Genomic DNA, 27,500 nt, shown 5'->3' on the forward strand with positions numbered 1-27,500 from the left:
CCCGAATCCACTATAGCTCAGTGGAAGAGCATCCGAATTAGAAATCGGAAGGTCGCAGGTTCGACTCCTGCAAAGGAGCACTCGGATTTTTCCGATCAGTCCCTATAGGTCAGTGGAAGATAGCCGAAGTGGAAATCGGAAGGTCGTAGGTTCGTCTCCTGCAAAGGAGCAGTCGGAGTTTTCCGATCAGCCCCTATAGTTCAGTAGAAGAGCATCCGAAGTACACATCGGAAGGTCGTAGGTTCGACTCCTGCAAAGGAGCACTCTGAGTATTCCGATCATCCACTATAGCTCAGTGGAAGAGCTACAAATCGGAAGGTCGTAGCTTCGACTCCTACAAAGGTGCACTCGGATTTTTTTCGAGTATCCCAGAGTCAACATAGATTAATAAGTCTCTTCATTTATTTTTTCCTTTTCGTATCTCGTTACAGACGACTCCTGCACCCAATTCTATTCGCCAGATTCAAAAAGTGCTCTGCTGGCAGGAATCTGTGAAGAAGGTTATTGCCGATGTGCACAAGGTACATGTCAAGTAGGATAGAATTTTTAATCACGGTACTCAGATCCTTTTATCAAGATGAGGGCGTACGAATATTGACAAAGAAATAATGTTAACTTATGCATAACGCTTCGCTTGAGAAATGGGAATATTGCCTTCTTTTGTTTATTTGTTTTTGTAATGTAATTTAAATATCAGAATCTTCTCTTGTCATGTCATGAAACAATACGAAGATATCTTGATTTATTGTTGTTGTTGTTGCTGTTGTTTCTCGATTCCTCGGCTTTTACCAGGGGTCTCCTAGGTACAAAATGACTCGACAGATGATTTAAATATTTGGCTTACTTGAAAGATGCCTCCGACCAAAAAAACAAAATATTATGGGTGAATAAGAGCACAATATTTGCGTCGAATAAATAGTTTTGTCATCGGCTTCTCCTCGAGTTTGTAAAATTAATGTGATGTACCACTGCCGCTCATATTGTAAACATTACATATTAAGTGCCAGGTTGTCTTTATATGCTTTTTTCATCCTTGCTATTGCCTAATACAGAAACAAATGTTTGTTTTTCATTTCTCCCATTTAGACGATTGCCCTTCCTGCATTGACCGATCATTCGATCCAAAAGAGCTGGTTGATAAAGTATGCCATGATTCAGTTGACTTCGGTAAGAGAATGGCTGGCATTTAAAAGCTACAATCGTTGCAGAATTTCCAGAACTGGAGATTTAAAGAGTAACCCGTTTTAAGTGCAATAACGAACCCTCAGTTGGTGTTGGTTATACACGTACTACATGTGTTGCTGTGTGAGATCCACAGGTCATGTTCGTGTGTTTTAATTGAAGAAATTTGTTTGATTGGTCAAAGCCGAACTAAATGTCCGTTAACGACCGGGAATACACCAGAAATACTTTTTTTTACCTTTCAAGTAGTGTTGTTAGAAATTGCCACAGTGTGCATGGCAGTATACCGTAGGTAAGGCCGTTGTTTCCTCGCACAGCACATGATTTGCCGTCACCTTTAGGTTCCAGGTGTATCAAAAAGTTGTTCGCGACCCTGCTATAGTCTCACGAATATTATCCTGGTGCTCTGCCATTAAATTACAGCTAGGCGATACTATGAATAGCGAATAATAATAATAATAATGATAATAATAATAATAATAATAATAATAATAATAACGATAACGATAGCGATAACGATAGGGATGACGAAAACAATAACGATAACGATAGCGATGACGATAATGATAATGATAATGATAATAATAACAATAATGATGATAATAACAATAATAATAATAATAATAATGATGATAATAATAATAATAATAATAATAATAATAATAATAATAACAACAAAATAAATAAAAATCACTTTATTAAATTATCAACCTAACTTTGGAAAAAGTAAATCTAACCAAATTTAAATCTCATGAAGTTAACTGAAAGACGCTCAAGTGAATTTTTGATTTTTGTTGTGACGAGAAAACCTCTCGGAGCGTTGTAGCTGAAACCATGGATTTCCGTACACTGTGACATATGAAGTTGAGTGCGGATATCAAAACCCGGGCCACAAAGATGGAATGCCCCCCTCCCCCACCAAAAAAAAAATTAAGGAGGGGAATAGAAGCTTATCTAAAATGACCCCCTTTGCTAAACATGAGTCACTTAATAACGAAGACAGTTCGATTTTTGTCATTAATATATCTTTTTGCAGCTGTTATTGGAGAAGTGGTTATGATCGATGAACGGGATTTCAGGAAGCAATCATGGATCACCTATGATGTAAAGCTCAATGAGATCATCAAGAAACGAAAAACAAACTTGAGAAAAGGGGACTTGATGCAATTCAAAAAGCGATCTGGATGCGTATGTCCAGAACCGAAAGAAAGAAAAGAGTACCTCATTATGGGACGCGAAGAAGGATCCTTTTTTGTTTTTGACAAAACGTCGTTCGTAATTCCGTGGGTCAGGAAGCGAAAAAGTTCTAATTTGGATTATATTCGAGCTCGCGTCGGAATGGATCCTAGATGCACCATTTAGATATGGTAGATATAATTGATTGGTACGAAATAGCATTTGAAACAAAATAAATGGAACATTTATTAGCGTTATTTTTCCTGTAAACTAGATGACAACCTCTACTCGATGTTAAAAACGTAAGCTTTTCAGTTTTTGCTCAGTTGATTTTTTTTGTAGAAAACTTTATATTCATTAAAGCTCTTTAAATACCTGACATTTTGTGTTGTATTTAATAGATTAGCGACAGAAAAGTCGAATGCTAAATAGCAATTGAAGGGCGTGGTGAACTTTTGCAGACTATTTTTGCTCAGGTTTGACCAAAACCCAAGAGGGAGCTAAGCAGTCCCGGCGTATTTAAGTAACCATTAAATCGTTTTCATGAATAGGAGATGTATGTTTATATTCCAGCTATATAAGAATTAGAAGAAAAGTGTGGGAAATCAGAGGTAAATTTTTTTCATCTCCGGTCACCTATTTTATTTAATGAGCTGACGCTAGCAACCAAAGTAGTGCGGCTGTGGCTTATTTTACGCGCGCGCGCTCAGCTGAAAACCCATTCGAGCCTCCTTAATGGTCCTTAATGTCAATATCGTTTGCAAAAAAAGATCATCCGTTATTGACTCTTGACTACGCTCCGTAATTTTTCCGCACGGATCAAAGAGTGCATTTTGCTTCTTGTTTTACTTCGATCGAAGCAGAAATAAAAATTCCGCCAAAAAACCATGAACCTCCTGCTCATTCGAGTGATCGAGTCACTTCTCTTCCCATCCCTCAATGCAACCCAACCCTTTTCCTGTGTCAGTATTTCAGTTCGAAATGTCGGAAGCTTCGAGAATTAAAGAAATAAATTTGAGGTAAGAATTGTTTCGTAAGATTATTTTTTCGTGAAAGTATTTACTTTTAGCTGATAGGGTTGATATGTCCGGTATTAATCAAGTGCAGTATCGAAAAATAATTGGTATTGGCAGGGTCGGGTCGATTGGACATTACAGCGGCAAAATAAATGAAACACTTCTTGTCTTGTAACAAAAATCGTTACTTGTATTTTCAAACAATCTTTGGTCACGTGACTGGAAACTTCCTACCAAACATACAAATGTTATGAAATAAGCATATTAAATTAGAATTTCGGAATCTTTTTTTTTTTGTTTTTTTGTTTTGGCGCACGCTTTCAATTTTCGGAACACATGGCAGGTCAGAAGAAATGACAACACACTGGTAAATTATCCAATAAGGCTAATTATGGATTTTGCCAGCACCTAACGGCGCCTTGGCCCCTTGGAAATCTTCACAGGCATCGTTAATTTTTTATCACCTTTTTGATTTTTAACTGTGTTGCCACAAGCAAGGCCATAGAAATCAACCAATCAGAAGCCCACTCTCTGATCAGTTTATCACAACACTAAAGAACACCAGTTGGTAAATTCTGCGATCAAAATACTGAAAATGGCGAGAACTTTAAAAATGTTATCGCACTTGTTATACATATTGTAAGTTTTTTTTATTGGAAACATTGAGAACAAAGACCAAAACGAAAAGAGGGAGAAAGATTGCTGCAAAGGTAGGAACGCTTTAGTGGTCGAGTGGATTCTTAGTCAAAAGTCAATCACGCGGAGAAATTCGTCAACAAGCCTAAAATTATCGGGTGGAAGGAATGTTTAGACTCTTTTTCGAACGTGTTTACCATTCCTGCCCATCGACACCATTTGTCAAGCTACTCTAAGTAAAACCGACAAAGCAAGCAACTTTTGGAGGCAGTCTCAGCGAGCAGATTGAGCGATTTTTACACAAGGAAGCCTGACTGTGGGAATGGCTCATGATCAAGATAATTTGATGCGGTAAAAACCAGTAGATGAAAAGCCATATTAATTCCAAATTAGATGAATTTGATGCAAGTAATGTTTTCCTAAAAAATTCCCAGCTTGAACCAAATGTGATTTATCATGATTTTTCTTTTTTTCTCACAATTTTTATGGTCAAACAGAGCAAGTTGATTGTAAATTGAGACCATGGATGGAAGAAGAGAACTATGTCTTAGAGTTATCGAGTTCATTTTGTGTTTTTGTTCTCTGTGTTTCGGTGAAAGGGAAACGTTGAAGGTGAGAATTAGAGCTTACTTAATTTCTAAAAATGCTGGTTAATGAAGGGTTTTGAATGATACGGGAATAATATTTGTACGAAAAAATCACAGAGTAAATTGCGCGTAAGAGTACCATGAATGGAGTCACAGACACCTGTGGGGCAAAAACCCCGCATCAAATTAATTAAATGCCACACTTACGACATGGTCCAAAAGGTATTTTGTCTGAATGCAGTTGTACTTAAAATGGCTCATTCAACATACACCTTATGTCAGTACTCTGCCAATATAATGCGCTAATTATTGGCTTAAACATTCTGCTTGACTCGATCAGCATTCAAAAATCTCGTTTCTTTGGACTGAACGAACAGCTTGCATGTGTTTCTGATAAGGCGGTCTCAATAGGAATAAGTATACTTTGCCGATTTCCACATGGGATAACTGGTGCACACAACATCGTGGGTAGGGTTGGCACAGGTGTAAGGGTACTTGTCTTCATCCATAGACTCGAGCTCCATTCCGGGACAAAACCCGGCCTTGTATGTGGCATAAGTAAGTTATAATGGTTATCTATTACGCTTCACGAAGTTTTTCTCTGGTTCAGTGCTCCGATCCGGATCCCTTCTCTTGAAAGACAAACATTTTATTTAACGTATAAGTAATTTGACTTGATTTGATATAGCAGCACAGTTTCCCCAATCGACATTTAATGACTTTCGCTTTGCACACCTCTTGCAGCGTCACGGATACAATGTTCATAGACATATGACGACGAGAGATCTCTCGAGATTGTTTGGAGTAGAATCTCACAATGACGGTAAGCAAATGTCACATGGTTTTGCAGCACTCACTTCTTTACATTGTGATCCAGTGTACAACAATGAGCAAGGGTCGATATGCAATTGACAAACGTCATCCAGATTGTGAATGAGGAAATGTCAGAAGACAAATCATAGCCTAGTACGCGTAACCGTACCTTCCCCCCGAAAGAAAACAAGAGGGAGGAGCGTCGTTCCCTCCCCCCGTTTTTCTTTAGAGTGAAGGGTACGGCTACACGAAGGCTAGACAAATTATGAATTTCGGTTAGCCATGCAGAGTTCTGCAGCAGACGTCGGTGTCAGAAGTCTCTAAAACTGAATAACTGAGCAAATCAGTTGAATGAACTCCATAGAAAATTAAAGCGCGCGTTGTCAAAATTTCACTTGTTTTGATTTAATGTCTTACTTTTTATGATGTATATAATTAATAAATTACCACATGATTTCTCGTGTAATCTGGAATAAATATAAGCACTTTTAAATTGTTCAGACTACAAATTGCAGTCGAAATAATGTGATTGCCTATGCTAACCTTACCAAATTTATTGCAGTGCCCGAATATCATATTGTACATCCCATTCAAGTCGACGACGAGGGTGCCTTTGTGTCTCATGAACTGACATTTCCACGAATACGTATGCGTCGAGCTGCCGACACTACATACGAAGACGAAGTACACTACAAAGTTTCCGCTTTTGGGAATGACTTTCACCTTCATTTAAAGCGAAACAAGAGACTTCTGGCGCCAAATTTCAAAGTTGAGGTTTTAGGAAAGAATGGAAACGTTATGAAAAGACATGCAATGGAAAATTGTCATTACGTTGGGAATTTGAAGGATAGGTCAATATCAAAGGTTGCAATAAGCAATTGCCAAGGACTGGTAAGTTACATGTAACATTTAAATTAATCGATAAAAGAATAATGCCGGTGAGATGGAATGACGCCAAAAAAGAGACTAAACGCAGCGAGTAGAGGCTATTACATGTCTGAGTGAAGAATCTAGAAGTTTTAGTGGCATAGACGGCATTGTCATCTAACTTTTCTTACTAGTAGCCAATAAAACTTCATACGCAATTTTGCTTAGAAGACACGATGGGGCTGTTTTAGAGTTTCAGTTTTTCGTTTAATGAAACCAGGAATGACCCGTGTGTTGATCGATCTCCCCGCCTTCAATATTCAGCGTTCAAGGACTGCGCTAACAAGGCGATTTTTGAGCGCCTCATAAGTGACAATAAGTGGGAAAAAATCTGCAGATGATTCAGTTTACATCACATATGCATAAACTAACTTTTATTCTTTGGAAGAATCAAAATCATACAGGACATTTAGCCAAAAAACAAGTCTTAGAAAATGGTCACTGAAAGTAGGGTTATCAGTTCTTCCCTTTTAATTTGAGTTCCGCCTTCACGGTGACAGTTTCTAACAGATTTAAATGACAAACCTTCCCCCCCCCCCCCCCCTTCTTCCTTTAAAAAGCAAAGAAAGTAAACTTAATTGTTTAGTGACGTTTATTGATTACCCTTCTTTCTCCAGAGTGGCCTCGTCCATACAGAGGATGAGGCGTATTTTATGGAGCCACTTCCAGTTCACTTACATGACAAAGTAACTACAAAGGGAAGAAGTAAACCGCATATAATTTACAGAAGATCTATCACTTTGGATAATAAACGGGAAATTCATGTTGCTAGAGAAAGAAGAGAAATCCATACTTGTGGGACTGAAGGTAAAAGGGGGCTTAATTATTCTAGTTGCACTGTTCAAGATCCTTGGGATTTTGCTGTATATCCGTATATGTGGGTAATCGTAAAGGCATAGGTAATTCTCGGTTTTCACATGACGTCACGACCGCCATGTTGGTGCCCCTAAACAAAGAAAAGGCGGCCATGTTGGTGCTCGGCGGTGGGGATGGCAAAACAATTACAATATGCCTCGACTTATAGTGTGCGGGTTCTTTAACGTCCAACATAGTTCAGAACAAGAGTTGCGAGAAGGGACCTACGGTTTGTTGTCCTTATCCCAAGGTGAACTTATGACAGAGGTGACACTTTATCCTCTATTTTTTATAACATAACTGCACATAGTATGCATCATCTGATTGGTCAATCCACTTTTCAAGCCTATGTTTTATCAAGCTATAAATTCCCAGGTGGATCAGTGACCCAACATTAAGTTTCATTTCCATAATGGCGGACTTTTAGCGAACTTTGGTGTAATGTTGGCCTTTAAAGAGCTACTGCCAGAGAATATAAATGTCACGGAAAACACAGAGGAAAGTAGAAAAAACAGCGGTAAAAGAAATGTAAAAACGAACAAAATTAGGAGATTTGCCGAGGTGGAAGAAAACAAGAACTAGACCACGCAGGCAAAAAGAAAAAAAAACATTCAGGCCAAAAAATGAGCTGTTTCTGTATTTACGCGTTAGATGTAATGATGAAAGAAATTAGCGAAAAAGCCAACGCATATCGCACATACACAAGCCACTCGATACGAGCAACAGTCATAACTCTCTGGTCTGACGCTGGATTGACAGATCGAGAAATTATGGCGAAGGCTGCGAAGCTACCATCACCAGCCATCAGTGCAGCAGCTCAGAAGGTGCAGCGATGTATTATCAATGGCCCTACGAGATGATGAGGGAGTCCAGCACTCAGCAAGCAGCCAATTTCAGGGTCAACCAAATCCAGTTATAAACTCCAAAACGATGTCTCCAACGGCCATCACTTGTGGCCACTCGTTTACTTCTTGTTCCATTCGCATTGTCTATAACTACTTTTCACCAGTAAATATTTACGATTGACCATTCGACAGTTGCCCTTCCTCTGTTTAAAGAATCCCTTTGATAAAAATGAACCTTCGGCTCGTGATTTAAAGGCTTTTCTGGAGTTTTCCTAACATCCCGCGTGGTTTTATCGCGTTATAAAACCCAGGGAAATTTAATCTATTGCTTAATTAAGTCTAGGAGTGTTAGTCCAGTTGGGATTCGAGCTCGCGACCTCCCGAGAGTTAATAGAAGCTCTTGATTCCAGGACGAGAACGACTACGAGTACGAGATTTTTTAATAGAACAACACTGAGCGCGTGGAAACCAATGTCATTTTGGCGGGAAGAACGTGATACTGTCGTCATTTTAGTACGAGGTTTTTCAAGAATGTCGTCTTGTCAAAACAAGTCAACAACATGGTATTAGTTTTTGCATTTTTCGATCAGCAAGAAGGCTCGGTTACCAACAAGAAGAATAACTGAGCAACCTATACTGCTAACAAAGAGTAAGATTAAGCGTCCGGGTTATAAATTTTCTAAGTATATATTTGCTAAAAACGGGAAGTCAAATTCGTACTCGTACTCGTTCTCGTCCTCGTCCTCGTCCTAGAAACTAAAGGTATGATACACAAACAACTGAACCAACCGGTAGCTGATATCTTATAGCGCTGTGTGAAAATGATTTGTTTTCCGTTTCCGACACTGTAAATAGAATGATCAAGGTAATCTCTCGGTTTCAAGTCTAAGTTCGATCATACCCTTCTTGTTTCTTTACTTCTCTTTAAGGGGGATAAGTTGCAATCTTTTGAAGCCGGGTTGCTGACCAAATGAGCAAACCTTTCTTTTTGGCCATTACGTGGGTATTGTAAAATACGAGGCCGCTTGCATGACTTACGCAACCACGAAAAGTTGGAAAACCTGATAGAATAATAACATGAGTTAACATGTTCTGAAACATCCAGCTTCTTTCTTCGTTATTTGTTTCTGTAGACGATCCCAGGATTCGCATTTCACGTTCATTAAATGACACGGACTTGCCGAAACGACAAGGACCAGCTGGGCCTGGGGAAGAAAAGTATATCGAGACCTTGGTAGTTGTAGATCCGAAAATGGCAAATTTTCATGGAGAGGATGCTGTCAAACAATACGCACTGTCAGCGTGTAACATAGTACGTATATGATACAAGCTATAATTACGTCAAAGACAGTAGAGAAATTTAGCATATCGTTTACGGCAAACGGCAAACGGCAAACGTCAGGATACAATTTGCGTTTTGCCAAAAATAAAAAAGAACTGGTTTTATCGCATTTCTTGTCTGTTATCTACAGATATCGAGCGAGCAACTTCTAAAAAGGGGGAGACAAGTTAAGCAAAGAAAGTTTTCGTTATTTTGAAACAAGCCATTTATGTCCAGACATTCACCTAATTAGATGCACGCCCAATTTTGACATCCAACACGAACAGTGTTAGCGTTATTTTTAGCTTAGGGCTAATGAAGCTGCATGTTTATAGTTACTTCAGGAGTAGAATTTGAAGTTCACGTTGTGACGTCAATTGTCCGAGTGTTTGCCGAGACACGATCTATGTTGAAGTTGGGGAGAAAAAAACAAGGGGACACCGTGACGCTTATTGAAATCCAGGTGCATCTAATTAGGGGCATTTCTGGATATATGTGTACATTTTACGAACCTGTGATTGGCCTCAATGAGTGAGTGGAAAATCGGTCTCTTCTTTGTATAAGCCCTTCCTAAACAAAGAAGGCATGGGCATGATCCAATAAAGTACTGATTAAAGCGGAGCTCCTCGCGCGCGGGTAAGCACGTGCGCGAGATCGGAGCTCCATAGACCGTGTTCATAAATGGTGGCTAAGTAATTATTCTTTTGTCTTTATGCTAATTATACTAACTAGCCTCGTAAACACGAGCAAAATTCAAAAGAACTTTTGTTCCAAAGTGAGGCTAGTTAGGATGATTAGCACAAAGACAAAACAATAATTTCTTGACGCCATTTATAATGAATATGGTCTATAGCAAAGAAAATTTGGTAAGCCATCTATTCGAGAAATTCTGGTTATGACGTCAGCGTACGCCCGTACACTCTTTGCGGGGGAGGGAAGGGAATCAGGTGTCAGCCCTTCGTGGAAGGGGTATGTTTTATTTTCTTGGAGGGCAATTGGAACCCGCGTTTTTCTTGGAGAGAAATCGCGCAAGAAATGGTGTGGAAATTGTCGTCGTGTTCAAAAACTTGTTTACTTTAGGAGCTTGTTTTCATAAGTATTTCATACTATTAGGGAGGAGCAACGGGATACATAGCAGGAAAGAGCGCGAGAGATGAGGCAACGAAATTTTAGAAATTTAAGCGAAGAAAGCCTCGAGAGAAGCCGAGGAAGGAGAAGAAGAGAAAATTTCAACTCAGAACACTGTTAAAAGCTGAGAGAAATAGGGCGAGAAACAAAACACATTTACAACGGCTAGCTTTTGGGTAATGTTTTCCTACTTAATGCTCACAACATTTTGTAAAACTCGCTAAAAAAGACGAAGAAGGTCTGAAAACGTTTGCAATTCCGTGTTGACAAAGATTTTGGCATATTTCAACAATCATACACCACTTCGTCATTAAGGAGGGTATGACGTCCGTAAATTCGAATAATAAATCTTCTCATGTTCCTTCTAATTTCGCGGCAATTTGCCGTGTTGATTTTAGAAGAGTTTTTATGGAATCTTAAAAATTCGTTTATGGTCGTTGTAGTCTGAAATAATTTCAGTATAAATATCTTTTAAAAGACACCATCACTATGGAAATCTCTACATTTTTAGCGGCGCTACAGCGGTTCAAAGTCGGCCAAAATCCCATACATTTGCTGCAAATTTAGCCGTGTTTGCCCCCCTACCGAGATGGCGCCAACAACCGTGGAGGGTCCATTGACGACTTTTCTTTCTTGTCTATTTTGTCAGATATATTGTAACCGAACTCTCCACGCCGTTTAAATTTATATTGGATTGCAGTAAGCGTACATTTATCTGCAACGAATGCACTTATAAGCAATGTTTGCGACAGTTTAGGTTCTTTTTAACCAGATAAGACTTTGAAAAGCGGTTTGATAATTACGCTCGAACCTGCGATTTTCGGCAAAATCTCCAATAGCGATTGAGTTATAACAATCGTTTGTCTTGTTTGTCATGGGGTTTATTTTTTGTGGCCGGTTACGGTAGGCCGTTGCTCATTTTGGACTGAATTCATCATTACTGTGGCGAATTTCCACACTAAATTCGATTTATAGGCTTTTTGTGTGAAATGGATGTCCAGTCGTGAGCTGCTTTGTTTGACTGTGAAATTGCAGTCAAGTAAGAGAATATACTCACCCTGTGAGCAGAGGCTCTCTAAAACTCGACAGAGAGCGAGAAAGATAGGCTCTGCAGAAATCGTGCCGCATCCCAAGTTTCTGGGCTAGTCACTCCGGTCAAACCAATTTAGGCAGCGCGCGCATCATATTTTTGACAAGACGAAGGTCAAAACCGAGCCTTCAGTACGAAAATCAGTATGGCGTCTAGGAGTGCGTGGGTTTGAAGCAACGGCTTGCGCATACTCAATAAAGACTTAACACGATTCTGCAGAGTCCTTTCTTTCTCGTTGAGTTAAGAATTGCTCTGCAGGGTGCAAATTACTACGCTTTAGCTTGACTTTTTAATTAGTAAGATCTTTGCTGTTGTTCTAAACTGAGGAGAGTTGGAAAATGTTGTGAAAGAGATTACTGCAATTTCAGTTTTAGTTGTTGATTAAAATTGCTGGTTATTGTTTGCAAGGTTTGTCTGTTTACTGCTGTCAGCTCAGAGGTGTTTGATCTCTTAAAACTGTATACACTGATGACGATTAATTTTGTACTTTATGCAGAATTGTAATTATTTCCATATACACTATATTGCCTCCTGGGGCTGGAAATGCGAGCTCCGCTTCCAGGCTTGGCTAAATCTATATATTAAAAATTAACGTTAGTAAAGTTTCGATTGATGCACTATTAAGTTGGCGGTATGAGGCAAATCAAACGTTGCGCTTTTAGAGGAAAGGGAAAAGCCGCAGTACCCAGGGAAAAACCTCACGGAGCCCAATGAGAAGGCCACGTGTTTTCACCGCTACACCAGACTTTGCTAATACGTTAACACCCTACCTCTCAGCTTACGAAAAGTGAGAGGAAAGGCACTCTTAATATGTCACAAAAATGGTCTTTTTAAACACATATATATATATATAAGCCTTAACTAAAGCGAAATCGTGTATTTATTGTCTTAGGCCTCCAATCTTCTTCGAGACGGCAGCGTGGGAGAAAATCCGATGAACTTTGTTGTCAGCAGGATGCAGATTCTAACAACGCCACAGGTAAAGCTATATTTTACCCTTACAAGTTGACGAGGCTTGATGCTTAGGACGCTTGATTTGCATGCGATTGCCCCGGGTTCAAAATCCGCTCTTAATATTAGTGGGACATCTTCACGGTAGAATGGGATTCAGTTCTTAACGCTATTACGTTCATTTAAATTGTTTAAATCTCTAAAGGGCTACTCCTTACCAATTCATTTTTTGTACCTTTCCTGAAGAAGTTAATGCTTTTACCATGATTTACGGCATATGGCAAAGCTCACTCTCTTGTAATGCGAAGATATATCCGACTCCTTACTCTCTCATAGGCCATTTGAGTAACGTTGTTTTACTAATATGAGCAGAATTTTCACCATTAAAATTCACCTTAGCTTAAAATCCACAGCAGTGATAAAATTGCTTATTTTTTTGTAAAAGGCGACGTTTTCAACTTATTTTCACTTTATTACCGAAAACAGAATGTTATTTTTTTTTCAAACTGATTTCTTATTAAAGGAGAACTGCAGATAAAAATGGGATATATTTTCCTACGTCAAATTTGTAGTACCTGACTTAGTTAAAGGAAATATTCGAGTATTGGAAGGGTTCCTTACATTTTGACGTCTTTATGAGGCCAGAAAGATCCGTATTGATCACTCAATGGACGTCCACCATTTTGGCTTTACTATAGAAGGCTTGGGCGTTAAGCGTGACGTCATTTCGCACACTTGCTTATTAAACGCGGTAATGAACTTGAAAAATGGTTCAGTGCGTTATTGTGGGCTGTTCTAATAGAACTCTCAGACACCAAAACAGTTATAAGTTTTCATCGTTTCCCTGTTTAAAATGAAGTCCTTCCTTCCAAATTTAGAAGGAAAAACTTGCCAAATACCCAGCACTGTCACATATGTTCGGATCAGTCGAACCCTCCTGTTTTGACGGTGTCTTGGCCAAGTCGATGAGACAGTTGCATGCAATTAATGAAATGTTGACTCCATCGATTCCATTTATACCCAATGAGGCGGGAGATTTCAGTGGCAAACCAGGCGCCGGAGAAATGAACCGAAAAGTTGTTTTTGCAAGCAACTGGGACACGTCATTTCGTGAATGGCATTCGCCCTTCAAGCTGGGTTTTGTAAACTCGGCAACGATCACAAAGATGTTTAATTTAAGTTTGAAAATTCGCAAAACTACGAACAGAGTTATGTGTTTACATACATGTCGTTCATTTCTCGCAGCGCTCACAATCCACGTGCTTGACTCAGACCCACGAGGACTTCTCTTTGCAAACACACGGTCGAAAAGCTAGAATGCGGTGGTAAACAACAAATAGCTTGATCTGCGGGCACATCTAAGTTTAATAGATATGAAGGTTATATCTCGCGAGATCTGTTAGTTAAGAGCTATGAGCATCACCAAGGATTTCGGGCAAATTCAAGGTCTTTCAAATGAAAAAGGGTTTTTCCTGTTTTTTTTAGGTAAAGGACGTTATATTTCGACAATAATAAGGCACGCAAAAACAATTATCTTCCAGCCTTCAGTTCTCCTTTAAGATTTTTCTACTACCCTGGGGAGAAAGAGGCAATTTTTAACATCTGTTTGACCGAAAATAGGAGCCACTCAAGCCATTCTTTTCTTCCTCCAACCTCGTTCCCAGGGTCAGTCATCTTTTCTTTATGAGGCATCCTCTGGGAATGAGGTTGAGTTACCTCACTCTGCAAATAACCTGTTACCCAAGATCACATCTTAATAATAATAATAATAATAATAATAATAATAATAATAATGATAATAATAATATAATAATAATAATAGCAACTTTATTCATTTAATTCAATGAATTTATTTTCATTGAATTAGATGAATAAAGTTGCTATTATTAATATTATCATTATTATTATTACTGTTATTATTATTATTATTTTTTTTTTATTCTTATTCTTATTCTTATTCTTTCAGTCTGGACTGGTGATTAACCACCACGCTAGCAATACACTTGAGAGTTTTGGCAGATGGGCTGAGCGAAACAATAACCCATTGGACAATGATGAAAACCATTATGACTATGCTGCATTATTTACAAGGTACACTAAGAATAGCGTTAAATATCTACTTGCTATATTTTTTGTTCAGATGTGATATTTCACGGACAATAAACATAACTTATTTTGTCTTAATATATTCAACTTATTATATACCAGAGTAGTTTTATTTAAAGCTTTAAAGCTCCGGCCTTCTTTTTATTTTCACCATTTTTTTGCCATTACTTCCTTTTTGTCCCCTACTTTATTTACTGCATCAAAAACGGTCTTTTCTGTGTGTGGCATTAATAATTAATTTGCTTATTTTGTAGGTACAACATTTGCAAGGACAAGAATCAGCCATGTGAGACTTTAGGTAATATTAAAAAAAACTCATTAATAATTCATGAGCCCAACAGCCTATCAAAACACCGATAAAAAGTCACGTGTTTTATCGGGTCTAAAAACACTCGGCTACGCCTCGTATTTTTAAACCCCGATTAAACACTGCTGCTCGTTTTTTAAACATTACATTAAGTTGTATAAGTCGGAAGTTCTTCCTTGGTTGAGAACACTTAGTTTTAAAAAAGCCATTTTATGACCAAATCATAATCAATAAATTTGAAAATTTAAATACATCACAACGTTGCTTTCAGATTTGCAAACTCGTGTTTTGCATACACAATAAACTGCGTTTACACGCTGAAGCCCGATTCACACGGTACCGGACAAATTTTCCACCGGTTGAAAATTTGTTCATTTAGATGTTCCGTTCACACAGAACCAAGCTAAACTTACGAAAATTTAGACGCCTAGCCGTTCAAAAATTTGAATGCCCAAACGGTACGGTCGAAAACTTCACCGAAAACTTCACCAGCGCGCTGTGAACACCTTGACCGTCTAGATTTGTTCACGGCAAAGGCGTGGTTGCATGGATACGTGGCAGCTCAGCTACTATAGTTAGGCTTCCTCTTTCTTGACGCCATTTTGGATTTTGTAAAGTAGCGCTCTGCGCTTGAACAAATTGTAAAATCACTGACAAAGGTTAAACTTTAACCCGGTTCGTCCGTTCCGTGTAAACAGAGCGGAAAGATTGCACGGTTCCGTGCGAACAAAATAGTCGGTCAAATTTCTCAACCAGTAGAAAATTCGTCCGGTACCGTGTGAATCGGGCCTGAAATTTTTAAGTTATGGAGTGAATGACGTCACTTTTGCCTAAAATCTGACCCTCTGAGGTCCAGTTGGTCAGTTTTGAACGTGAGTAATGGCAGAACGTGAAATCCAAAAGTTACACTCAAAGTAAGCAGCCTTTGGATAAAAGTTAAAGCTAAAAATTTTGCCAGGCAGGTGTTAAGCAAACACACTTTTAAAATCTGAAGAAGAAAAGGAAGTGATTTTTTTTTTTATCATAGTAATTTTAGCTCAAGGAATCCAAAATTCTGCCAAAGATAAGAATGCATCAACTTGAGAAATCCGAAAGCCACTGAGGTGGAATGCTGAAGCCAAGACTCCCTCCAGTTACTTTACGTAGAACGGTATGGCATTTACTTCTTTTAACTGATCAAACAGGTCTTACCAGAACTCGTGGAATGTGCATCTTTCCTAACTCTGCAAGTATTGGTGAAGATAATGGCTTGATGCTTGGAATGACGCTTGCGCACGAGACCGGACACAGGTAAGTTCTGTGATTGTTGCAGAAAGTTGTTCCATTGTAGTAATTAGAATAGTGTTGTATCATTTTGCACTCTTTTTGTCCATATTTAAGTAATCTTTGCGTTTCCTCTAAAGTCTTGGAATGAACCACGACAGAGCAGAATGTCCCGATGGAATAAATATAATGTCATCTTATCCGCCCGGAAAGAAATCAGCTTTTAAATGGTCGCCTTGCAGTAAAAACTATCTAAAACAATTTCTCAGGTAAGTTATAAACATCATTTTGTGACTTCCATGTGATTTCGAAGCCACCGAAGAAACGTTTCGTCGGTGGTCTGAGCGGGATTCGAACCTGGTGCACCCTGATGCATACCCTGGTCGCAGAGGTTTTTCTTGAGCGGCGACGACGAGTAACAGAGCGGCGAGAAAGAGAAAAACCTCTGGTTGCCTTGGAATTGAATCTTACTTTCATGCAGACGCCAGGGTCAGGATCTGACCCTCAGGCTCGGATTGGCTCATATTTTCACAAACACGCAAATCAATATGATTGGTTCGTTTGATTGGTAATACCTAGGGCACGCGTGATTGCTAAGTTGCCATTGGTCCCTTTTGAAATTATCAATTTAACGCGTTTGACAGCTTGCGTCTGAATGAAAGTGAAATTCAGGTCCAACTTAATCAGAGCTTTTTCTTTCTCTTGCGGCTCAAGATCTGGGACCAGGGTAACGAATGCAAACCCAACGCTGTCATTATTGGGCCCCTTTCAGTTGATCATTGTGATCCTTTTGTGTCATGTAATTGCCCCTCAGCTCAGACGATTCTCGCTGCTTGGATGATAATCCCACCAAAAAGAATGTGATTGAAACCAGGACGCTAGACACACCCGGACGATTGTATGACACGGACGAGCAATGCCAGCTTGCTTACGGACAGAGTGCTAGATTCTGTGGAGGGGACAAGTTTCTTGAAGTAAGTTAAAATTGAAATCATGCAATCACTGGCAACCGAGGAGAACTGAGATCAAAATGAGTGATTATTTCCTTGTCAACCATCGTGTTACCCATGGTAACATACTACATGCCGCCCATGGTATTGATTAAGTTACATATAATTGATGCTTTTTGAGCGATCATTGTCTAATCTGAGAAAAACACTGGAAACGTTTCGCAACAATTTAGGCAAGAATTTTCGGCAAATATTTTGTGTTGAATCAAGACTTATAACTTTAGCATAGGGATCGATACGTCGCAATGTACTTCCTTGTGATGCAATCGTAACGAAGGCATTAAAAAGCCTTTGTGATCATGAAACGTTTGAAGACGCTATGTTAAAATGGGAGGCGCGGTTAGTGCGCTCGACTCCGGATCGAGTGGTCCGGGTTCGGGGACTGGCCGGGGACATTAGGGCCGTTTATACGAGAGAAAATGAGCCGCGGCTAACTCTGGCCGCGGCTTACGTAAACCGCGAACACCCCGTATAAATGGTACAAAATCTACGTTCACGGCTTTCTCAAGCCGCGGCTTATCCTGGCCGGGGAGTTTATACTCGTATAAGAAGTTCCTTTCGCGGCTTACGTAAGCCGCGGCCAGAGTTAGCCGCGGCTTACTTTCTCTCGTATAAACGGCCCTATTGTGTTGCGTTCTTGGGCAAGACAGTTTACTCTCACAGTACCTCTCTCCACCCAGGTGTATAAATGGGCACCGGCGTAATGCTGGGGGTAACCCTGCGATGGACTAGCATCCCATCCAGGGGGGAGCATAAATACTCCTAGTCGCTTCATGCTACGGAAACCGGAGTGAAGCGCCGGCCTTAATGGGCCTTCAGGCTCGTAAAGAGACTTTACCTTACCCTACCATGTTATAATTAGCGGAGCACAAGAGACTATAAAGTCATTGAAAATATTGGTCGCCATTTACAGCAGGTTTGCGTGAAACTCTGGTGTGAGGTACCAGGCGGAAGCGGAAATTGCAAGACTTCCGAAGTGCCTGCCGCTGATGGCACGCCTTGCGGAAATAACAAGGTATGTATTCTTCTTGAATCTTCTTTCGTTGGAGTCTGACCGTGGGAGTCTAGGTAATAGATAATCATTTGGATTGAAGAATGAGGAGCTTGTGATTCAAAATCCTATGTTGGTCTCTGTCATGATACCTGGTGGTTCAGGGGGTTGAGCACCAGGCTGCTATGCGGGAGGCCGTGAGTTCGACTTTTGGCGGACCAACACTAAACAACTGAGTAGAAAGTGCTACCTTCGCAATTACATCTGCAAATGGTAAGATTCTGTAGTCTTCTCGGAAAACCTTTCAATGTTAATAACCCTGTGAGATGTAAGTACCTACACACTATCCGCAGAGAGTAGGGTATGGAGTTTCCGGTGTTGTGGTCTGTCCTCTGTGATGTATCATCGTCGGAAGGGTAAATGTTTGGAGGTACTAGCTACATCAAGCTACTCTAAAATCAAGATATGATGATGATGATGATCGTGGACACCGTTCTTTTATAGTGGTGCAGACAAGGACAGTGTATCCAGCTTGGTACTGAAGGACCTGACGCTGTTGATGGAGCTTGGTCTGCTTGGTCCACCAAGTATTCTGATTGCAGCCGGACCTGTGGGGGAGGGGTTCAGTACAGAGAACGAAGATGCAACACACCACGGTACGTACTCTGTTTTCTTCTTGAATTTACTGCAAGATGAAAAGAGACCTGTGCTAGCAGGGAAGCATTTCGCCAAAAATCAAGAAAATGGTGATCTTTTTATCTTAGTTCGTTGTTGACCTGTTATCTTTAGAGTTCGAGCCACCGAAAAAGAGAGACAGGATAGAATAGAAGAATGTTCTTGTTTATATGACAAGCAGAAGCCTGCTGTTTGGCGTTTCAGTGACATAAGCGCGGAAGCAAAAGTCTCTCTAACGGAGAGATTTAGCATCGTTCTTGCAGTAAACGACAATGTACGTTTTAATAATTTAATAATAATTTATTAAACTTCTATAGCGCCTTAATTATTAAACTATTCTAAAGCGCGTTACAATCTAAAATCGTATATAACTATCTATAATTAAGTTACTCTTTTGTTTTGCCTGCTCTTCATAAAAGCGAATGCCTGCTTGTGTCATGAAAATTGTATCATTTTATTATGACTTAATCTTTGAAGATATATTTGCTCGATATCTAGAGTTAAACAGCAAGAGCGAGCTAAAATAAGACAACTTTCTTCGAATTTCGGCAAAACAAAAACTTCAGCTTGTTGTTTGCGTTTACAGTGAAGGCGGTGCTCAATTGAAAGATTTAGCCCCGCATGCATGTTTATGACAATGACAAGCTGTTGCTTGTTGAAAAAGAAGGAATTTCTTATTATTCTTAATATTCATTTTTCTTCTTAGAGGTAACTTAATGGTTAAAAGGCAAGAAATGTGCCAAAACAATTTTCTTTGTTTCTTGGCAAACCTAATTTCGGCCTAACATTTGCCATTTGCCGTAATACAAAACAATAACTCTATTTAAAGAGGGGGGAGTAATACTACTTGTCTATCAAGCTGGTATTTGCTTTTTGCCAAAAATCAGAGACATTTTTTTTATTCCACCTCATTTCTTGCGTGTTGTCTTCAGATGTCAAAAAGCTTTTCAAAAGCGAGAGACAAGTTCGAATAACGCGATTTCTGTGCTTTTATGACAAACATGAGCCCGTCGCTTGACGCTCGTCGTTCCTCGTAAACGTGATGCTACTGAAATCTCTCGAATAAATTGTTTGCGTTTTCGTGAAAAGACAAAGGGCAAACGGCAGACAGCTGCTTGTCGCAAAGTGTCGCCAAATACTAAGGACAGGGCAAAGTTATGATTTGAATTGACATTTCGTCGCCATAAATATCGTCGTTCATTTTCTTAATTTTCCGGAGGCAGTGTGGCCCAGTGGTTAGGGCGCTTGCCTTGTGATCCGGAGTTCCCTTGTTCAAGACTCGTTCTGACCCTCAAGCTCGGATTGGTTGATATTTTTACAAACACGCAAATCAATATGATTGGTTCAATTAATCGGTAATACCTAGGGAACGCGTGATTGCTAGGTTGCCATTGGTCCCTTTTGACGCTTGTTGAATTTGATCCTGGAAGACCCTTGCTGAGCTTCTATATCTGCCCCTGTAAATAGCCAACTGATTTTCCTCGGCCCAGCTGGGATTCTTACAGTTGTTGTTCTGTTCTGTTTGTTTCATGTACGTACCATTCGCCACACAAACGGGAAAAGCTTACAACAACAAACATCCTTGTTTAGGACCGTCAGCGGTAATTAAGACGATACCTTTGATTATTAAATTATCAACCTCGGATAATGCATTTCTCATTCTCTGATTGGTTTACTCAATCTCGGTTATCAGCTCATATACTAGATCATATACCTCAGTTTGATCTAATATGGCAAATGATTGCGCTAAGCGTTGCAAAGCTAAAATTATTTTCACCGAAAAGCAAAATTTAACTCTGAATAAAGCAAAAAAAAAAAAAAAATTGTGGAAAGTTTGGATCAATTCCAACGTAGAAGTACGCGAAAAGGTAGGAAATATTTTTGCGATGAGCCTGCGTCTGCCTGACCACAAGGTATTACACAACATCGCATCTTCGTCAAGATTTCGCTCGGATTTTCTCCCTTTTTTCGCTCGTATTTCGTACTTCCAAATTTTTGGAGTTTAAGGAATTTAATAAAACAATTATTCCATTCGCGCTTGTTGGATATGAGACTAGTTATAGCCAACTCGGCGCTTCGTTGGCTATATTTACCATCTCATGCATATCCAACGCGAGCTCATGGAATAATTGTTAATTAAATCTTCACGGATTGCCACGAAAAGGATTGATTTGGAGTGAAGCGCCTTGTTTCATTGTAGATTCAAAACGTTTACGCGGGTGATTTACCTCTCGAACTCAAGGGAAGCTCATTTAAGAAAACGGAATGTGGGATGCCCAGCAAAAAAGACGCGCGAAATCACAAAAAAAAAAAAAAACCGCGCGGAGAATAATACGTGCTCATGAGTCTTCAGGAAACTGAGGAAAAGGACGGTTCAGCTGTTTACTTTTAAAATTTTATTGCTCATCAATAATTGCCTAAATATCTTTCCTAGCTTTGTACATTTTAAAATACTAAACATTTTCTAACTACATTTAACGATGCATGTATGTGAAGTCCGGCCTGTTCAGAGGAGGAATCCTTTTCGAAGGCCTCCGAAATTGGATTTTTTCTTGTTCGCTGTTGGCTTTGTCTGCAGCTCTTGTTTCTGAGCCGGCGCAGTAGAGTTGTCCACTACCTTTCCTTCTGCAGGAGTGTCTGCAGGGACTTGGTTGTTCTCTTTCAAAGGAACAACTTTCATCGTGTCAACCTTTGCGACGGTTGCTTTATTTTCATCGCCTTTTGCGTCTTTGGTTGAATCCGGCACAACTTTATCATTCTCTGCATCGTTTTTATTTTGTTCCACCTCATTAACATTCTGCAAAAATAAAGTTTCAGATGAATTTTGGGCGAAACAACTCGAAAAAGGCAAGAAGATTGTTATATTTCATTCCTCTGGTAATTTTTATGAGCTTGTGATTCATCTTTACCTGCATTAAACAGGCGTTTTCCTTTTCGCCATCTTTACTGACAAATTTCCTGTAAAGATAATATCCAGCACCTGCGGCCATACCTAGGCCAACACAAGCTACAAAAATAGCCTTAAATTTTCCCATTGTTGCTTTTGTAAACACTTCGTGAAGAAAATCAACACTTTCAATCAATGTAAGCTGATCGTAACTTAAACAAGAATAGTTGAACGTCATCAATGCGCTTTGTTTCGTAATGTTGACGTCACTACTTGAATGTAATTAGCCTCTTATCCAGGTTACGTTGAGGCGCCTCGATTTGATGGAGTCTTGTTAACCCCTTTACCTTAAGAATTCTTTACTTGATTCAAGTTTTCGAGCAGAATACTAGGATAAAAATCTTTGAAAAAAATATCAGCGCAATAAAATGTTCATCCTGATGTAGCTTTTAAAGGTTATTTTCTTAAATACAATTTCTTTGTTTAGAAACTACAATTGTAGATAGAAAGTAGGCATGCGCACACAACTATCTGCAACCCCACGCCTACCCGTATCGTAGGTAGTTTGTTAATTATTTTGTGGCCAAACAGAGAGCAACAAACGCTTCAAAAGTTCTTACTGAGTAGAGTGTTTACCAATCAGTCTTGCGTTAATTGAAAATGGTTTGATGAGAAATAGACAAGTAACAGCAAAGGTCAGTAATAATGTTGCTCTTTTGGCGATCAGTGTTCATAATTTTATAAATGAATCATTGTCCCCCGAAGAAGAACCACAGATACGCTTCGAAAATTTGGGAAACCTTTTTAATTTTAGATCAGTTTTAAGCCCCTTTTTTAGCATTTTATAAAAAAAGTCACTAATAATGTTTACAGCTATCCATGAAATCGGCTCCTGAGTATTTACAACGTTTTGTTATTTCTCGTCGAGCAGTATGTAATCTGGGAGATCAAGCAGAGGACAAACTCACGCGAACTATTTAAAGGGAGTTTTAGCTTTGGTCGAGTCCTTCTGAAGGCTTGACGATTTCCGCCACTCTCTCAAATCAGGTCTTTTTGTTTCTGGGGTCCGTTTATCGAAAGTCCCGAAAACGTTTCGGGCCCGAAAAACCATGTGTGTAACTGCCAACCGCTTGTTTTGGAAAGCCAATCTTTTAATATACATACTTAATTGATCGCTCCCCATAGGGGCTTTTCAGGGCCAATGAAACACAATCAACGAAACGACAGAACACAACAACTGTTAAGAATCCCAACTGGCCGGAGGCAAACCAGTTGGCTATTTACAAGTGCAGCTGGGAAGTTGAACCAGGGACTACCAGGAACAAATTCAACGAGTGGCCAGAACGGGTCTTGAACCCGGGATCTCCGGATCTCAAGGCAAGCGCCCTAACCACTGGGCCACACTGCCTCACAAGGGAAATGTCACAATAACATCCAGCATGCCGATTAATCATTCGGTAAAATCCGGGAAAAATCGGAACTGTGATTAAATGGCCAAATGAGTTAAATAATTGCCATTTAAAAAAATATAAATTATTATCCTTGATTCCATAGAAATGTTCGGTAGAATATCGAATAAACAATGATATGTTATTTGTTGACGCAGATGTCAGGGTATCCTTTAGATATAATGCTATAAATTCTCCTTTTAGCCCTAAGAATGGCGGCAAAAGATGCGAAGGCGAGCAAAGGGACTACAAGTTGTGCAACACAGAGGTATGCCAAACACTAAATATATGTTACTGACTGAGCTTGCTTGGTCGAGACAGTTGGGGATTGTTCCAATTTGTTTTTGCACTGTTATGGTGAGCCCTACATACTTGGTCAATTTGCCCCCTTCAAAAACTTGAGAGATTTACACAAGTGTGGAATTGTGGGATGTTTCAAAACGACAAACGAGTGCAAATCCAGAAAAAAATGCTGGTATAAGGACTCTTGGTGCCGGTATTTTCCAAGGAAATGCTAATATGCCCTCTCCAAAAAAGTGGGAGACTGGTGAGAGTTTGGCATGGTGGATTGTTATTGTTATTGCTTGGCAAATTAAATCTTTTTGTCGAAGTCTAAAGATGTAAACACAGCGCTAGTGCAGCATTTATTAAATTGCAATAGTAAAATGTGATATCTAGTAAAACTTTAAACTTAAATTTTGCTACCTTTCTCATTGCTAATCAGTAATGAACATTTAATCCATGATTGATATCTCACCAGGCTTGTTCCAAAGACTTGACGGAATTCAGAAATTCACAGTGCCAAATGAAGAATTCACAGCTCTTCAATGATCAATATTACGAGTGGGAGTGGAAACCATCAACCCTAAGTAAGCTGCAAGGATTCGTTTCATTTAAATTAGGCTACCAAAACAAGTTTTTCATGTTTCCAGTGAGCGGAAAACAACTAGAACGATTGTTTTGCAAATAGATATATTATATGTATATGTCTCGTTGTTGCCGGATAAATTGAAGAGTGGACCATTGCTCTACACGACAGTATCTATGTCAAGAGGTCATAATCCAGAAATTTCATTTTGATATTCGTTCATTGTCAAAAGGGAAATGAGATACGTATTACCTGCTCTCAGTTTGTGATATTCTGTTGCATGAGTTCTTCAGCTATTCAGGCGCGCCGATTAATTGATTGACAGGCTGACTGATTGACTGACTGATTGATTGACTGACTGACTAACTGACAGATTGATTGATTGATTGATTGATTGACTGATTGATTGATCTATCGATCGATCGGGTTATTGATCGTCAGATCAATTGATTCATGGATCTGTTTGATTTTTACAGAAAACAAATGTGTTCTTGGATGTTTCATAAAAGGAACGGGATTAGGATTCGCCTTTGGAAATGTTGTCGACGGAACGGATTGTGAGAAAAATTCGGTTGACAAGTGCATTGAAGGACAATGTACGGTAAGAAGGTGTGGGTGTAACTTCAAAGTCTTTTCCTTTCATGTAACTTCTGATTACAGCTTGGTTTTTGGTTTATAACGTTAACGCGTACTTAACTGGGTAAAATCAAACTTAATGGAGACCGTCTCAGAGTAATGGATTTATAGTTTACTTAATTGTGACGTGCCTATTGCTAAACGATAATGGACTTTCCCTTTGATGTTTTCTTTCCAACCCGGCCCCTTCATGGCAGTTTCATGCCGAACTTACAAGGATGCTTTTCGAGGCCAAAAAACGCATTCTGGAATCCATTCTTGTAAACTCATGTTCGTCACTTTACCCAAGTAACTGTAGTATGATTTATTGCGCATGACTGTCTAAAATATGATCTACAGAAAGTTGGCTGTGATGGGGTCATTGGATCAAATGCAGTTGTTGACAGATGTGGTGTGTGCAATGGAGATGGAAGCACATGCTCACCAGGCACTAAGACGGAGGATGTGACAAAGCTAAACACCACAAGCACCAAGAAGGCGGTGACTCCAGGATCTGGAACTGTCAACCTCTTAACCAGCGCTCTGGATTGGCTGAAACGCATGGGATATGACGTAGATAGGCGTGGTCAAGTTGCATCTCCTGAAAGTGCCACCAAAGACGCAGAGAAGGATGACTTTTATTGGGCTGTTGTAAAATCTGGTTGCAGCGTATCCTGTGGGGGAGGTAACTATTTCTTTCTTTCCCTAAGTTGTCTTCGTTTTGTTACCTTTCCTCTTCGATGTGCATTACGATAAGGCTATTAAGCTTATTTGCCTTTGTGTTCGCTCAAGTGCCTGCTTACTTAGATAACAAGCTCACCATTTAACAGGTTCAGAGGTCTCGTTTGCGGAGTGTCGCAGATCAGACGATGGTTCTCCAGTCAATGAAGAGAAATGCGACGCTGGTCAGAAACCTCCTCGGGCGACGGTGCACTGTAACTATCAGCCGTGTCCTCCTATGTAAGTGCATACAATAATAGTGAGGCAATCTGGTAAGTTTTAGGCGAGATCTGCGGACGCCTGAACTAGACTGGATCAGTGGACCTAGCTGTTCATGTGGAACAGGACCCTTCTTTAGAAATTACGAAGTGAACCAAATCAAAGAATTTCAAAACTCTCCTTAAACTAAAACGATTTACTGTAAACGTTTTAATTTCCAATTTTTGTTACGTTTTATTCTCTTGGTAAAGTAGTTAAGTAATTGATGCACGTTAGGTTACATTTACGCGACGATACGATGTCGCACATAAAAAATAGCTCGATTAGAAAATTTGAATGCTCTTGGTTATGGTAAATGTTAGCCGGGAGGATAAAGGTAGTTGTCAACAGATATTAGGGCTTCGGGGAAAATTTGTTATTGCCCAGGCTCAGCGAGACTGAAATCAGCACCGCATGGTCAGCCTCAAGAATGAGCTAGCCCGCAATGCCCTAATGCCTCCCCAGGAAATACAAATTATTAAGTGCCACGTGATCAGTCTTCCATGAAATAAAGAGGGGTGAGATTGCTTACCCAGGATTTGAACTGTTAATACTTACCTTTGTTTGGAAAAAAGACCGTAAAAACAGTCATTCAATCCATAGACAAAATTCTTACCGTCGTCCGGGATTCGTTGACATTACAAGGGGGAAGAAGCTTGTCGGGTAATTCCCCAACCGACAAATCCTAAGGCATGAACTGTCTTCAACTTAATGTATGCCATTGAACCATTGACCTCTTCTTCTTCTTCTTCTACTTGTTCTTTTTCTTGTTCTTGTTCTTCGACTTTAGATGGAAGCCTGAGGGGTGGGAAGACTGCTCTCACACTTGCAATGGTGGAAACAGAACTCGGGAAATCAAGTGCATGCAAGTTGCTGCTGATGGCATTGAGTATGACGTTGACCGCAGGCTTTGCACGGATCCTATGCCATCCGTAATTGAGTCGTGCAATAACGTTCCTTGTCCTGCTGAGTGGGTGGCTCAACCATTTGGACAGGTGATTATCCCGTGTTGTGATCAATGTTTTACAACATTCTCGTTCCCACATCCCATCGTTTTGTCTTAGCTGGCGGAGCCTTCGCACGAGAAAACGAAAGGCTCTGGAAACTTAACAAATTGATAGTAGTTTTTATTTGTCTTGTCGGGAACGATCTCGAATGTGTTCTACACACAACTAAAATATTCTCAGATTAGCAGAGGTCGGGCTTAACCCAGACTGGAATTTACTCACGACGCCTTGATTCATTTAAGTCCAGGAGCAAATGTAAAATTTGGCTAGAAAGTTGCCAGGATTCTTAAAAATAATCGATGTGCATGCTTAAGTTCATCTCTCAGCCCCACTTGAAAAGCGAGCACGATCGATTGCATGGCATTTTTAAGCGTTTTTGGCTGACAATATTTGTAAGTATTAAATAATGCAGTCGTAAGAAAGCCGGATTTATGTTTAGCCTAGGCTGAAATTCGCTATGCAATCGGCCCGTAAGATGATGTGTTTCTAACCTGTCATCACGACGTCTGTCATCATGACTATGATGATGATAATATATTTATCCGTCAAGGATCATTCTAAGGTTTTCTGCTTTTGGGTTTATTCCTTCTATGACATAAAAGTGTTCTACAAAATGTGGTCGTGGACTTCAGAAGCGATCCGTGAAATGCATGAAGGCTGATCATCGTGGAAACTTAATGGACATGGAAGACAGTCAGTGTGATTCATCACTGAAGCCTCCCATTCAAGAATATTGCAATGTACACAATCCCTGTCCTGGGGACGGTAAGTTTCCTTGTGATTAATTAAATATTCAATAGAAAGTGTCGTGATAGATT

At 39.7% G+C, this 27,500-nt stretch overlaps 2 protein-coding genes across 2 annotated transcripts in view; both read left to right on the forward strand.

Moving 5' to 3' along the window:
• Nucleotides 1–2,737, forward strand: part of LOC137993659 (venom factor-like) — a 57,152-nt gene extending 54,415 nt beyond the window's left edge. Inside the window, 3 exon segments of the mRNA XM_068839625.1 lie at nt 432–521; nt 1,087–1,167; nt 2,219–2,737. Coding sequence (XP_068695726.1) covers nt 432–521; nt 1,087–1,167; nt 2,219–2,544 — 497 coding nt within the window. The 3' untranslated portion in view covers nt 2,545–2,737.
• Nucleotides 2,738–3,947: 1,210 nt separating this feature from the next.
• The window catches only part of LOC137993660 (A disintegrin and metalloproteinase with thrombospondin motifs 6-like), a 45,966-nt gene continuing 22,413 nt past the window's right edge, over nt 3,948–27,500 (forward strand). Inside the window, exons 1-21 of the mRNA XM_068839626.1 lie at nt 3,948–4,084; nt 4,508–4,622; nt 5,342–5,420; nt 5,973–6,301; nt 6,955–7,144; nt 9,171–9,349; nt 12,469–12,555; nt 14,494–14,618; nt 14,888–14,931; nt 16,125–16,230; nt 16,344–16,472; nt 17,018–17,177; nt 18,127–18,228; nt 18,709–18,860; nt 23,419–23,482; nt 23,975–24,083; nt 24,559–24,683; nt 25,058–25,382; nt 25,528–25,657; nt 26,466–26,670; nt 27,285–27,447. Of these exons, the coding sequence (XP_068695727.1) occupies nt 4,533–4,622; nt 5,342–5,420; nt 5,973–6,301; nt 6,955–7,144; nt 9,171–9,349; nt 12,469–12,555; nt 14,494–14,618; nt 14,888–14,931; nt 16,125–16,230; nt 16,344–16,472; nt 17,018–17,177; nt 18,127–18,228; nt 18,709–18,860; nt 23,419–23,482; nt 23,975–24,083; nt 24,559–24,683; nt 25,058–25,382; nt 25,528–25,657; nt 26,466–26,670; nt 27,285–27,447 (2,893 nt within the window). The 5' untranslated portion in view covers nt 3,948–4,084; nt 4,508–4,532. The remainder of the gene's footprint in view (nt 4,085–4,507; nt 4,623–5,341; nt 5,421–5,972; nt 6,302–6,954; nt 7,145–9,170; nt 9,350–12,468; nt 12,556–14,493; nt 14,619–14,887; nt 14,932–16,124; nt 16,231–16,343; nt 16,473–17,017; nt 17,178–18,126; nt 18,229–18,708; nt 18,861–23,418; nt 23,483–23,974; nt 24,084–24,558; nt 24,684–25,057; nt 25,383–25,527; nt 25,658–26,465; nt 26,671–27,284; nt 27,448–27,500) is intronic.

This window comes from Montipora foliosa, chromosome 2 (assembly GCF_036669935.1).
Source record: "Montipora foliosa isolate CH-2021 chromosome 2, ASM3666993v2, whole genome shotgun sequence".
NCBI classification, from domain to species: Eukaryota; Metazoa; Cnidaria; class Anthozoa; order Scleractinia; family Acroporidae; genus Montipora; species Montipora foliosa.